The sequence below is a fragment of the Salvelinus namaycush genome, unplaced genomic scaffold, assembly GCF_016432855.1.
Source record: "Salvelinus namaycush isolate Seneca unplaced genomic scaffold, SaNama_1.0 Scaffold3035, whole genome shotgun sequence".
NCBI classification, from domain to species: domain Eukaryota; kingdom Metazoa; phylum Chordata; class Actinopteri; order Salmoniformes; family Salmonidae; genus Salvelinus; species Salvelinus namaycush.
In genome coordinates this window covers 12,501-26,767 of record NW_024059937.1, presented here as the reverse complement: position 1 = coordinate 26,767, position 14,267 = coordinate 12,501, and the positions used below count along the sequence as shown (strand labels likewise).

General features: G+C 43.7%; 1 protein-coding gene and 1 pseudogene across 1 annotated transcript in view; one reads left to right on the top strand and one right to left on the bottom strand.

The window, feature by feature from the left end:
- Positions 1-244: 244 nt before the first annotated feature.
- LOC120039841 (lymphocyte-specific protein 1-like) overlaps positions 245-14,267 on the bottom strand; it is a 21,832-nt gene continuing 7,809 nt past the window's right edge. Inside the window, exons 5-7 of the mRNA XM_038985205.1 lie at positions 13,872-13,955; positions 12,025-12,133; positions 245-566 (exon numbers count right to left, since the gene is read on the bottom strand). Of these exons, the coding sequence (XP_038841133.1) occupies positions 556-566; positions 12,025-12,133; positions 13,872-13,955 (204 nt within the window). The 3' untranslated portion in view covers positions 245-555. The remainder of the gene's footprint in view (positions 567-12,024; positions 12,134-13,871; positions 13,956-14,267) is intronic.
- LOC120039842 lies at positions 3,254-6,569 on the top strand (annotated as a pseudogene).

The following is a 14,267-nucleotide window of genomic DNA, read 5'->3' as shown; positions in this document are numbered from 1 at the left end:
CATTAGCGGTGGTTAAATAAAGAGCAGGACAGCTGTGAGGACTGGCCCACATTACTGAAACAACATGCACAGACCACAGGATCAGTATACCATGACCTCACCTACTAACGAAACAACATAGAGATTGATAGAACCACAGAAATAGGACTTTAATATTGTTAATACGGTATATCACACAATGGCACATTTACCTCATTCATTTACTTTATTTTTTTATTTTTTATTAAAGTTTACAAAATAGTAAATTAAAACACATTATTCACTAAAAGACATCATGGATAAGATTGTCCAAAATAAACGAGTACAAACATTAATATTTTTGCATAATTGTATATTTTTGACCGTTTGTGAATAATTTTATACCAGGTTGGCAGTGTGTTGCTATAGAGAAAATCCACTGGTACACATAACATGCTGCATATGCTTCAGAAATGTTGATCTAAATGTTGTTTTTAAGAGGAATATGTCGGCTAAATGGAATGAATGATAAATATGATGTGAAGTGATCGTTGAAGTAAATCACAGTCCAACGTCTGTTCTTCACCATTCCTCAAGTCATTGTCCAGCTGAAAAACAAATCAGGAAGAGAAGAGGGATGTCAATGATTCATTTATATTCATTACATTAACACACTAGAACATGGCATCTTCTGTTTGGGTCAAATGTTTTCACTTTGTAATGAATTTAGTCTTAATAGAGGCTCACAAAAAATAAAGTTAAAGTTTTGGTAGATTTCTGTCAAATGAAATATAATTTTGTCATTTAATTCTTGCCGCTTGATGTTTTGTCTTTGTTTTGTCTTTTCAAGGGGGTTGAAATGAAATGCTGATGGCAGTCAGTTACAGCAATGGACTCCAGCCGGACCTTCCCGACCCCTCCCAACCTCCCCCTCCCCTGCTGCCCAAACCTGACAAGGCCAATGCCCGGCTGCAGAAACTCATCAAGAAGAGTGCCAAGAAGAAGGCCCGACCCTCTCAGACCCCCATCCCCTTCCGCTCCTGTCTGTCCCCCGTACACGAAGCTTCGGACCTCGAACACAGCGACACACACTCGACTCCGCCCCGGTCACCGGACTTCAGTTTCCCCATTAGGCCTCTGTATGATCAGCACCCCCCCTCTCCGTTCCTTTTCCCCCCCAGTGGGCCATATGGTAGCAGTCCTTACGGCCAGACAGGGGTCTTCCCCCCACTGGACTACACCGCTCCCATCCAGACATCAGAGAACCAGGTGGCACCCCTCTTTGAGTGCTCGTCATTTATGTTTGACGATGATGACACAGAAAGCATGATGCCACCCTCGCCACCCCCACTCCCACCCGTACCTGAGTTCTCACAAGGCCCTGCAGTTCATCTGTATGACTGGTATTCATCTGTAGCACTGAATTCATATGGGTCGGTGGCCACGGCTACAGTAGCTCCAGACCCAGTCCCCAGTGTACCACAGTCAACTCCCCCAACTCCATGTTCCCCTAAGATATCAACTCATGTTATGACTCTTTCCCCACCAGTACCTAGTGGTCCGAGCCTGGGTCCGGGTCTGGCTCCATTACTGGCTCATGTCCAAGTTCCAGTCCCACCTCCTGCTCCAATACTGGTGTCAGTTCCAACCCTTCAGACACAACCTCTGACCTCAACCCATGAAGTGACGACACCCAGTAAGCCAAAGGATGAGGCTCCAAAGCAAACACCAGCTTCGGTCACTAATAACCTTGGATCTGAAGATCACATTATGAGCAAAGTGGCTTCTAAGACGGTCGGCACGCCAATAAATCATGCTGATTCCCGTAAAGTCAAACAGTCTGACGTCATCCCACCAACAATGATTTACACATCCAAGGCAACGTTTTACGAAATCTCCAAGCCTGCACTTCCAGACATAACAGGAGTGAATATATTGTATCAAGGAGCATCGTTATCCACTATACACAGGGAGAAATCACCAATGACTTGTCACCAAAGTGAGCCGGCAATCCCATATAAAGTTTCTGTGGCAAAGACCCCTTCTGGAAGATCAAAAACCCCCTCACACCATCCCACAATGGGAAGACTGACACCTGTTTTTGAGATATCGAAAGCCAATCCACTCTTGTTCGCTGCAAGTCCAGTCTTCTTCTCCTCTCGGGATGTGCATGCCTCGGTCGTAAACACAGAGGAATACAAGTCATCGATGACTGTTACCGGTACTCTCTCAGCAGCAAGCGAACAACTGAAACCGATTGGATCTCGTTCAGATACAGACATATTCCCAAATAATGGAATTACAACTACAACTACCATGGGAGGATCTATGGCTAATTTATCCTCTATGTTCAGCTCCTGTCAGGATGTACACGTCACACAGAGATTCAAGTCACCAATGGCTATTACCAGTACAGCCCAAACACCCTCAGCAATAACTGTTAACAGTAGAGTCAAATCTCCCTCAGCAATAACTGTTAACAGTAGAGTCAAATCTCCCTCAGCAATAACTGTTAACAGTAGAGTCAAATCTCCCTCAGCAATACATATAACCAGTACAGCCCAAACACCCTCAGCAATACCTGTTAACAGTAGAGTCAAATCTCCTCCTTCAATGCCTGTTACCACTACAAGCAATACTCCCTCAGCTACAGCAGAAGCACCAAAACCAATAGGATCTAACTCTGAGAAACATTTACAAGGTCTGACCAGTGTTGATAGAAGTACAACTCAGACTAATGGAATAACAACCAACATGGAACGGTCTATGGCTAAGATATCTTCTGCATTCAGCTCCTATCAAGATGTACATGCCTCAGTCATAAACACACAGTCACCCATTCCTGTTGCGAGTAGAGTTAAATCTCCCCCGGCGATGACTGTTACCAGTACAGCCCAAACTCCCCTAGCAATTCCTGTTGTCAGCAGAGTCAAATCTCCCCCATCAATGCCAGTTAACAGCACAGTCAAATCTCCCCCATCAATGCCAGTTAACAGCACAGTCAAATCTCCCCCATCAATGCCTGTTACTAGTGCAGCCCAAACTCGCTCAACAGCCACTGAGCCACCAAAATCAGCTGGATCTGCCAGTGCCGGCTCAGTGGAACGTTCACAAGGTCCAACCAGTGGTGATAGAAATAGAAACCAGACTAGTGGAAGTACAACCACCACTGAAGGATCTATGGCTGAGAGAACTCCCAATGAGATTATAGCATCAAACATTGCTGCACATGACATTGCAGTTTCCAAGCCAAAAGTAAAGTTTACAGAACCTCATATGCCAAAAGATAAGATGGATGAAACAACTGAATATGGAACCCCACCTGAGTATCAAAAGCAACAGACCCCATTGTCCCCTAAAAGGATACCAAAGACAGCTTCAAATGGATACAAAGCGCCAACGATTTCAGCTCTACAAGCACCACCAAACACTGTGCTAACGTCAATGATTTCATCACCTCAATCTCCATTGACCCCTAGATACCCAGACTCTCCTATAATTGGCTTACGGAAAGTTCTAGCACCATTGATAGAGCATCAAAAGACCGCTACATCCAAAAAACCTAAAGCACGGTCAACATATTACGGATTGACTCCGGCTGAGTATGTTGCCTATGGTGGGATCCGGACATACTATGGTCCTTCTGGACCTAAAGCTAATGAATCAGCACCATCACCATCCGCAGCACAGACTAATGGATTACCAAATGGGCCTCGTCCTCCTTTAATCTCTAAACCTGAAACATCCCCCATAGGATCAAACACACCCAACAGAGAACAACAGAAACCTACCTTGCAAGGGCAGCATTCTACTGTTCCAGCACCTTCATTTTCAACCCCTTTAGCAGCAACTGGCTGTTCTCAGACACCAACAGATAAGGCAGCCATATCTAAAACCAATACTTCAGATGTTAACAAATCTGAAGCACCTGCTTATGCAATACAACCTGATATAACACCTATTGTGGACATAACAAAACCTGAACTTCTATTGGCCCTCGGACAGCTAACTCTTCCACCAGCCACCGGTGAAGTCCCCACACCAAAGGTCTCTCATTCGGAGGTTCCAAGACCGGCACATAAAGCAGGTGTGGTACACACAACCAGACCAGCTCCATTTCAGCTAAATGAAACTCCTTCATTCCCGATAGGTGGGAATCTTGTGTCAAAATCGCTGTTTCCTTTCAGCATTCAAAATGCTGAAGTTTCACAAAATACAACTGTAGCAAATATTCCCCAACACAGTGGAAAGTCAGAGGCAGATTCCACAGTCGTGCATCTTTCTGTCAAGGCTAATATTAGCACAGACGCTAAACTACCCAGAAAACCTGTCATAGGAGCCCAAGTCCCCAACAACCCTGATATAGGAAGCCAACTCCCCACCCAACCTACCACAGCAACTATACTACCAGGCAAGCATACCATAGACACCAAACTACCAGGCAAGCCTACCATAGACACCAAACTACCAGGCAAGCCTAGTGTGCCAACCATAAGAAGTCAACTCTCTCATACACCTACCACTGAAACACCTACCATTGAAACACCTACCATTGAAACAGGAACCCAAGACCCCACCAAACCTACTATAGAAAACCAACATTCATGCACACCTACCACTGGAACTAAACTTCCTAGCCCACCTACCAAAATAGCACAACTTCCCAGCCCACCTATCATAGTAGCACAACTTCCCAGCCCACCTAGCATAGTAGCCCAACTCTCTAGCACGCATGGCATAGTAGCCCAACTTCCCAGCCCGCCTAGCATAGTAGCCCAACTTCCCAGCCCACCTAGCATAGTAGCCCAACTCTCTAGCACGCATGGCATAGAAGCCCAACTTCCCAGCCCACCGATCATAGTAGCCCAACTTCCCAGCCCACCTAGCATAGTAGCCCAACTTCCCAGCCCACTTAGCATAGTAGCCCAACTTCCCAGCCCACCTAGCATAGTAGCCCAACTCCCCAACGAGCTTTTAATAGAACCTGTACTACCTGGGAAGTCTACTCCAGAAAATATTCTGCACAGTACCATGCAGTACCATGCAAACCATACCAGGAAGCATTTTGTAGAAACCAACTCCCACAAAGCAATTGAATGCAGGCAATCTACAAAATCTACCATTGATGAAAAACCTTCCACCAAGTCCACTACTGAAACAAGATTCTCAGCCAGCTCTACGAACGAAGGTAAACAATTTACAAACCCTATTGTAGCAAATGGAGCTTGGCTGAAACCATCCCTAGAGCCTACACGTACTAACTCAACTATCATAAGTGCACAGCCATCCACAGAAATTAGATCCCCAATAAGCCCTGCTTTACAAGCTAAGCATTTTACAAAGCCTGTTTACAACAATAGTTCCTCTCCAAAACCGGTCCCACTTACTAACAGGCCTATAATAATTGTACAACCTCCCACACCTCCCATAATAGAGGCCATGCCTCCCTCAACCCCTGCTTTAGAAACTAAACCCTTTACAAAATCTGTTGCAGAAGCTAAACCCTTTATGAAGCCCGTCATAGAAGCTAGCGCCTCCCCAAAACCGGTCTCAGTGCTTCCTACCAAACCTACCATAAACGTCCTACCATCTACATCGCCATGTAGACATAACAGACCATGGTCAACAACACCTATGGAACCTAAAGCTGTTACAGAACCTAACCGTGCAGCTAACATGCCTACCGTAAATGTACAACCTTCGACAACACCTACTACAGAAACTAGACCCTACTGCTTCAGCCCTACTGTTGAAGCTAAACCCCTTGTACAGCACAATATGGAAACTAGAGTCTTTGCTAAATCATCCCGAGAGCCTAAACCAGCTAACAAGCCTACCATAAATGTACCACCTTCCCCAAAGCCTATAGAAAGAGAAACCACCTTAAGCCCTTTTATTGAAGCTAAACCCTTTACACAGTATAATACGGAAACTAGAGACTTCACAAAACCTGCACCAGAACCTAAACCAGCTAACCAGCCTACCATAAATGTACAACCTTCCACAAATCCTACTACAGAAAGTAGATCCTGCTTCAGCCCTACTGTTGAAGCTAGACCTGCTGCAAAGCTTATGGCATCAAGAAGCTGCTTTAGTCCCACTAGACCCTGGTTAAACCCTTCTACTGAAGCTAAAGCCTTGACGAAGCATGCCATTGAAGCTATTGCCTCCCTAAAACCGACACCAGAGCCTAAATCGACTAACACCACTTCCACAAAGCCTGCTATAGAACGTATATCGTCCCCAACCCCAACCGCTGCCGTAGACACTGTGATAAAACTACCTGCCGTTACCAAAGTGATTGACTCTTCCACTCCTGCCTCTCTGCCTCAGGCCTCAGCCTCTGTAAAAGCCCCGTCCACAAACAGAGGAATGTCATCGTCATCTCAGCCAAAGACTGGACAGACAGAGACAGACACAATGAAAGATGTGGAAGCCAGTGCATCAGGTGCACAGGGGAAAGCAGCCAGACGTCAAGAGACACCCTGTACGAAGCCTACGATATCAACTGCATCTTCGACTGTTGACAATGTAGACAAGGTAGACAAGCCCAAAGCTCCAACCGCTAAACCTAGCCCTGCTAACGCTGCACTGAATGCAATGAAACCTAAACGTTTGAAGACCATGTTCAGTGGCTGGTCGCGCCTCAAAAAACACATGGTCGTTGAACCAGAGGAACCTCAGTTCCCAGAGCCAGAGCCTGAATCTGTCAGCAGGGATGGCGCCACCTACAGTAAGAACACTGACCAGGCCATATCTAGTCAAGCTTCTTCAGCAAAGGTCAAAGACCACTCTGAGAAGGGCAAAGAAGTGCTGAAGGAGACAGAGGCGCCCAGAGCAATGAAGATGTGGGACGCCATGCTCTTCCAGATGTTCTCTACCAAGGAAGCTATCATGCAGCAGATCAAAGCTAGCAAAGATCCTAATGGTTCCGACAAGAAGAAAGACCAGAGAGAGCAGACCAATAAGACACGGAAAGCCAATCAGCAGAAAGAGAATGAGATGGAGGTTGTCCCCTCTTTTGCCAATCGCCTGCCGCTCCTCCTCTACAGTCCGCGCTTTGATGCCAGAAAGATAAGAGAGGCTGCAGAGAAGCCGCTGGTGAAGATGTCAGCTGTGTTCCAGAGGGGGCTGATTAACCGCAAAAATCAGGACGGGGAAGGGAAGGACTTTAATAAAACTGCCAGGGGATTCGGTTCCTCAAGAACAACTGATGTCTGACTTCGGAACTCACACCAGAATATTACTTCTCAATCTTCTCATTAAGTAGATGAATAAACCTCAATAGATTTATTTCAGTTATCATATAGCTAGAGGTTTGTATGTTAAATAAGCTTCCGATCAAGGGCTGCAGTGCAGTAGGCTATGTCAGGATATTTATTTCAATATGGTGTTTAAACTATGATTTTAACTATGATCATGAGCTCATAAGACAATGATGTTGGATGCATGCAGATGGTTTTCGTTACATCTTTCTTGCTCCATAGAAAGATGCTGTATGTTTTAAAGCATTGCTAGTGTCTTAGTCTTGGAGTGTTCACCCTGGGTGAGGTTAGGAGTAGAGTGTCTGATGTCAGTGTGTAATAAATAGGGCTTGTACATTCCTGGATTGATGCGGCGGAAGGGCATTGGATGACAGAGCAGTGTAGCTATGAGAGAGGTGGAGCCTAGCTAGAGGCGGGGCCTAGCTAGAGGTGGAGCCTAGCTAGAGGTGGGGCCTAATTAGAGGCGGGGCCTAGCTAGAGGTGGGGCCTAATTAGAGGCGGGGCCTAGCTAGAGGTGGAGACTAGTTAAAGGCAGGGCCTAGCTAGAGGCGGAGCTAGATTTGGAGGCTAGCTAGAGGTGGAGCCTAGTTAGAGGTGGAGCCTAGTTAGAGGTGGAGCCTAGCTAGAGGTGGAGCCTAGTTAGAGGTGGAGGCTAGCTAGAGGTGGAGGCTAGCTAGAGGTGGAGGCTAGCTAGAGGTGGAGCCTAGCTAGATGTGGAGGCTAGCTAGATGTGGAGGCTAGCTAGAGGTGGAGCCTAGCTAGAGGTGGAGCCTAGTTAGAGGTGGAGCCTAGCTAATAGGGGTATATACACCAGACTCGAGGGAAAACTTTGAACTTAACACCATAAACTGTGACTGCATGCAACGTTTTTAAAGTCAATGGAAAAGATATGAAGTTTTCCCTCCAGTGTTTATAGCTCTATAGTGGAGATATGGAAGGGGCACAGCTGCAGAAGATGGACATACAGGGAGAGAAGGTGTGGCTTAAATAGAAGGCAACAGAAGAATACGTAGGCCCTACTGGAAATGACAACGACAAAACAGTTGGTTTGAAAAGCACTTTCAGTTTGCAGATTCGTTGAAAATATATTTAAATAGCAAATGGAATGTATTAATGTTATGTCAAATGTCCAGTAGGAGGAGGGAGACAGTTTTTAGATACGTTGGAGATTCTCTGAGCAGAAGAAAGGGCAGAGAGAAATGAGATGGACATGGATCCTTATGGGACATGATGATAGGACATGGATCCTTATGGGACATGATGATAGGACATGGATCCTTATGGGACATGATGATAGGACATAGATCCTTATGGGACATGATGATAGGACATGGATCCTTATGGGACATGATGATAGGACATGGATCCTTATGGGACATGATGATAGGACATGGATCCTTATGGGACATGATGATAGGACATGGATCCTTATGGGACATGATGATAGGACATGGATCCTTATGGGACATAATGATAGGACATGGATCCTCATTGGGACATGATGATAGGACATAGATCCTTATGGGACATGATGATAGGACATGGATCCTTATGGAACATGATGATAGGACATGGATCCTTATGGGACATGATGATAGGACATGGATCCTTATGGAACATGATGATAGGACATGGATCCTTATGGGACATGATGATAGGACATGGATCCTTATGGGACATGATGATAGGACATGGATCCTTATGGGACATGATGATAGGACATGGATCCTTATGGAACATGATGATAGGACATGGATCCTTATGGGACATGATGATAGGACATGGATTGCTTTATGATGAATGGTGCAGAATGGATAAGAATGAAGGAATGTAAGATAAAGGTGCCTCAGGCAATAAACTACAGAAGGGTCTTCGTGATACAGGAAGACGTGTAATAAACTACAGAAGGGTCTTCGTGATACAGGAAGACGTGTAATAAACTACAGAAGGGTCTTCGTGATACAGGAAGACGTGTAATAAACTACAGAAGGGTCTTCGTGATACAGGAAGACGTGTAATAAACTACAGAAGGGTCTTCGTGATACAGGAAGACGTGTAATAAACTACAGAAGGGTCTTCGTGATACAGGAAGACGTGTAATAAACTACAGAAGGGTCTTCGTGATACAGGAAGACGTGTAATAAACTACAGAAGGGTCTTCGTGATACAGGAAGACGTGTAATAAACTACAGAAGGGTCTTTGTGATACAGGAAGACAGGTAATAAACTACAGAAGGGTCTTCGTGATACAGGAAGACGTGTAATAAACTACAGAAGGGTCTTCGTGATACAGGAAGACGTGTAATAAACTACAGAAGGGTCTTCGTGATACAGGAAGACGTGTAATAAACTACAGAAGGGTCTTCGTGATACAGGAAGACAGGTAATAAACTAAAGAAGGGTCTTCGTGATACAGGAAGACGTGTAATAAACTACAGAAGGGTCTTCGTGATACAGGAAGACGTGTAATAAACTACAGAAGGGTCTTCGTGATACAGGAAGACAGGTAATAAACTACAGAAGGGTCTTCGTGATACAGGAAGACGTGTAATAAACTACAGAAGGGTCTTCGTGATACAGGAAGACGTGTAATAAACTACAGAAGGGTCTTCGTGATACAGGAAGACGTGTAATAAACTACAGAAGGGTCTTCGTGATACAGGAAGACGTGTAATAAACTACAGAAGGGTCTTCGTGATACAGGAAGACGTGTAATACACTACAGAAGGGTCTTCGTGATACAGGAAGTTAAGTGGATAAGTGACACTGAAAGTTAATTTGTTATTGATAAAAACGCAGTTGGTGTTTTAAAATAATCTTTTGATAATTTTGTTGCTGGAACAGATCGAATGAGCATGATTTCTTCTTTTTTCTTAAGCTTTAAAGGTTTATTCTTCTGTAAGGAACTTTTGAGAATTTGTGGCGTAATTTTTTAAATTTAAGATGTCTATTTTTGTTCTAGCTATCTGATGCTTCTCAAGTCTTTGTTTAATGAAATCCTTTCTCATTGATAACTAACAGGGGTGTATCCCCGTGAGCCAACCATAACCACACTGCTGCTTTAGACTTGTTGATATGGAATTGGCTCGACTCAAAAGTGTGCAGTAATAAAAATGAATGTGGCGCCGGAAAGAAGGAAACACCTGTATTGATTGTATATACAGGACATTATTTTGTATAGACGTGTCCAGTACAGAATGCTGTTGCCTATCGTGTGATGAACTAAATGATTGCTTATTGTCTACATGTTTACATTGAAGTAAACTCTAAGCTGTTGTATCAGTTTCCTGTTGTTTTTATTTAGTCCTGTACCATTATGGATGTGGTTTGTGACACATTAGTTCCTAGTTGATTGAGAGATGACCGATAGTTTAAGATCTAGTACTGGTAGTCTAAGATCTAGTACTGGTATTCTAAGATCTAGTACTGCTAGTCTAAGATCTAGTACTGGTAGTCTAAGATCTAGTACTGGTAGTTTAAGATCTAGTACTGGTAGTCTAAGATCTAGTACTGGTAGTTTAAGATCTAGTACTGGTAGTTTAAGATCTAGTACTGGTAGTCTAAGATCTAGTACTGCTAGTCTAAGATCTAGTACTGCTAGTCTAAGATCTAGTACTGGTAGTCTAAGATCTAGTACTGCTAGTCTAAGATCTAGTACCGGTAGTCTAAGATCTAGTAATGGTAGTCTAAGATCTAGTACTGCTAGTCTAAGATCTAGTACTGCTAGTCTAAGATCTAGTACTGGTAGTCTAAGATCTAGTACCGGTAGTCTAAGATCTAGTACTGGTAGTCTAAGATCTAGTACTGCTAGTCTAAGATCTAGTACTGCTAGTCTAAGATCTAGTACTGCTAGTCTAAGATCTAGTACTGCTAGTCTAAGATCTAGTACTGGTAGTCTAAGATCTAGTACTGCTAGTCTATGATCTAGTACTGCTAGTCTACGATCTAGTACTGCTAGTCTAAGATCTAGTACTGGTAGTCTAAGATCTAGTACTGGTAGTCTAAGATCTAGTACTGGTAGTTTAAGATCTAGTACTGGTAGTTTAAGATCTAGTACTGGTAGTTTAAGATCTAGTACTGGTAGTCTAAGATCTAGTACTGGTAGTCTAAGATCTAGTACTGGTAGTCTAAGATCTAGTACTGGTAGTTTAATATCTAGTACTGCTAGTCTAAGATCTAGTACTGGTAGTCTAAGATCTAGTACTGCTAGTCTAAGATCTAGTACTGGTAGTTTAATATCTAGTACTGCTAGTCTAAGTACTGTCATATGGTAGAAGAGAATCCCAATCACTTGGTTGCATGCCAAGGCGTGACCTCTAAGGAACTAGTAAATACCATAGAATTGCAACTAACAGACCTCTCCCTCCTGGAGAGAGATGGTATGGAATGGCCTACCAGATCTCTCTCTCTCTCCTGGACAGACATAATGATACATTACTAACAGACCTCTCCCTCCTGGACAGAGATGGTATGGAATGGCCTACCAGATCTCTCTCTCTCTCCTGGACAGACATAATGATATATTACTAACAGACCTCTCCCTCCTGGAGAGAGATGGTATGGAATGGCCTACCAGATCTCTCTCTCTCTCCTGGACAGACATAATGATACATTACTAACAGACCTCTCCCTCCTGGACAGACATAATGATACATTACTAACAGACCTATCTCTCTCCTAGACAGACATGTGGAAACATTACTAACAGATGAATGGGATTGTTTTTACACAAAGCCAACAACTACACATCCACAGCTGCCATTAAAAAAAATAGTAAATATGAGATGTAAGTGAGTCTTACTTGATTTCCCGTTTGTGTGCTCGTTGTAATCATCATCACCGACGGCAACCTTCTCATACTTGCCGTGAGCCATCATCACAAATTTGTACTTTTTACCAGAGGAAGCTCCCTAGAAAAGAGTTCAATATTGCAGTGAAAAAAAATATGATATCTTTAATTTGTACAAATGCAGGCATGTATAATTTCAATGTATTATTTTAAGTACCAATTATATTCAAAAGTGACATACTCCTTTGTGTTGACAGCTGTTTGTTTTGAATATAATCCACCAACTGAATAACAGACCTCATACAGTGCACTCGGAAAGTATTCAGACCTCTTGACTTTTTCGAAATGTTGTTACATTACAGCCTTATTCTAAAATGGATTCAATAGTTTTTTTCCCCCCTCATCAATCTACACTCAACACCCCATAACGACAAAGCAAAAACAGGTTTTTGGAAATCTTTGCACATTTAAAAAAAAATCTGAAATATCACATTTACATAAGTATTCAGACCCTTTACTCAGTACTTTGTTGAAGCGCCTTTGGCAGAGATTACAGCCTCGAGACTTCATGGGTATGACACTACATGCTTGGCACACCTGTACTTGGGGAGTTTCTCCCATTCTTCTCTGCAGATCCTCTCAAGCTCTGTCAGGTTGGATGGGGAGCGTCGCTGCACAGCTATTTTCAGGTCTCTCCAGAGATGTTCGATTGGGTTCAAGTCCGAGCTCTGGCTGGGCCACTCAAGCACATTCTGAGACTTGTCCGGAAGCCACTTCTGTGTTGTCTTGGCTGTATCCTTAGGGTCGTTGTCCTGTTGGAAGGTGAACCTTCGGCCCAGTCTGAGGTCCTGAGCACTCTGGAGCAGGTTTTCATCAAGGATCTCTCTGTACTTTGCTCCATTCATCTTTGCCTCTATCCTGACTAGTCTCCTAGTCCCTGCTGCTGAAAAACCTCCCCACAGCATGATGCTACCACCACCATGCTTCATTGTAGGGATAGTGCCAGGTTTCCACTTGGCATTCAGGCCAAAGAGTTCAATATTGGTTTCATCAGACCAGAGAATCTTGTTTCTCATGGTCAGAGTCTTTAGGTGCCCTTTGTCAAACTCCAAGTGGGCTGTCATGTGCCATTTACTGAGGAGTGGCTTCATCTGGCACTCTACCATAAAGGCCTGATTGGTGGAGTACTGAAGAGATGGTTGTCCTTCTGGAAGGTTCTCCCATCTCCACAGAGGAACTATGGAGCTCTGTCAGAGTGACCATCGGGTTCTTGGTCACCTCCCTGACCAAGGCCATTCTCCCTCGTCGGCCATCTCTAGGAAGAATCTTGGTGGTTCCAAACTTCTTCCATTTAAGAATGATGGAGGCCACTGTGTTCTTGGGGACCTTCAATGCTACAGAAATGTTTTGGTACCCTTCCCCAGATCTGTGCCTCGACACAATCCTGTCTCGGAGCTCTACGGACAATTCCTTCGACCTCATGGCTTGGTTTTTGCTCTGACATGCACTGTCAACTGTGGGACCTTATATAGACAGGTGTGTACCTTTACAAATCATGTCCAATAAATTGAATTTACCACAGGTGGACTCCAATCAAGTTGTAGAAACATCTCAATGATGGTCAATGGAAACAGGATGCACCTGAGCTTAATTTCGAGTCTCATAACAAAGGGTCTGAATACTTATATAAATAAGGTATTTCTGTTTTTTTATTTTTAATACATTTGCAAATCATAAGGCTGTAACATAACACCATTTTGAAAAATCTAAGGTGCTCAGAATACTTTCCGAATGCACTGTATATATTATATAGTAAAATGAATGAATGGATTTGTTAATTGGATTTCAGCCTACACTACCTTCCCTGCTCTCCCAGACGGGGAAGAGTCTCCTAGGTTCTCCCAGAGGTTCTTCTTGCTCAGAACATCACCGGCCTTCACCTCCTGGCAGAACAAACACACATGGACCATTAGAGAAGATACACACATCAACACGTTAATACCCTTCCGTCACTCTTGTGCTTTACGATGTTATCAACACAAATATATATAGACAAAAAATATGAACACGAACAGATAGCGGATTAAATCTTATTCAAGCTACTGCAGATAATATTGTGTCATGAATGTAGATACAGAGGCTGCTGTACCAATCAGGAGAGAGAGGTTGGGTTTGATTATTACACTGTTATACTAACATCCCCCCACAGGGGGCAGCGTTCCATAGAAACAGTAGAACCAGACAGGTTGGGTTTG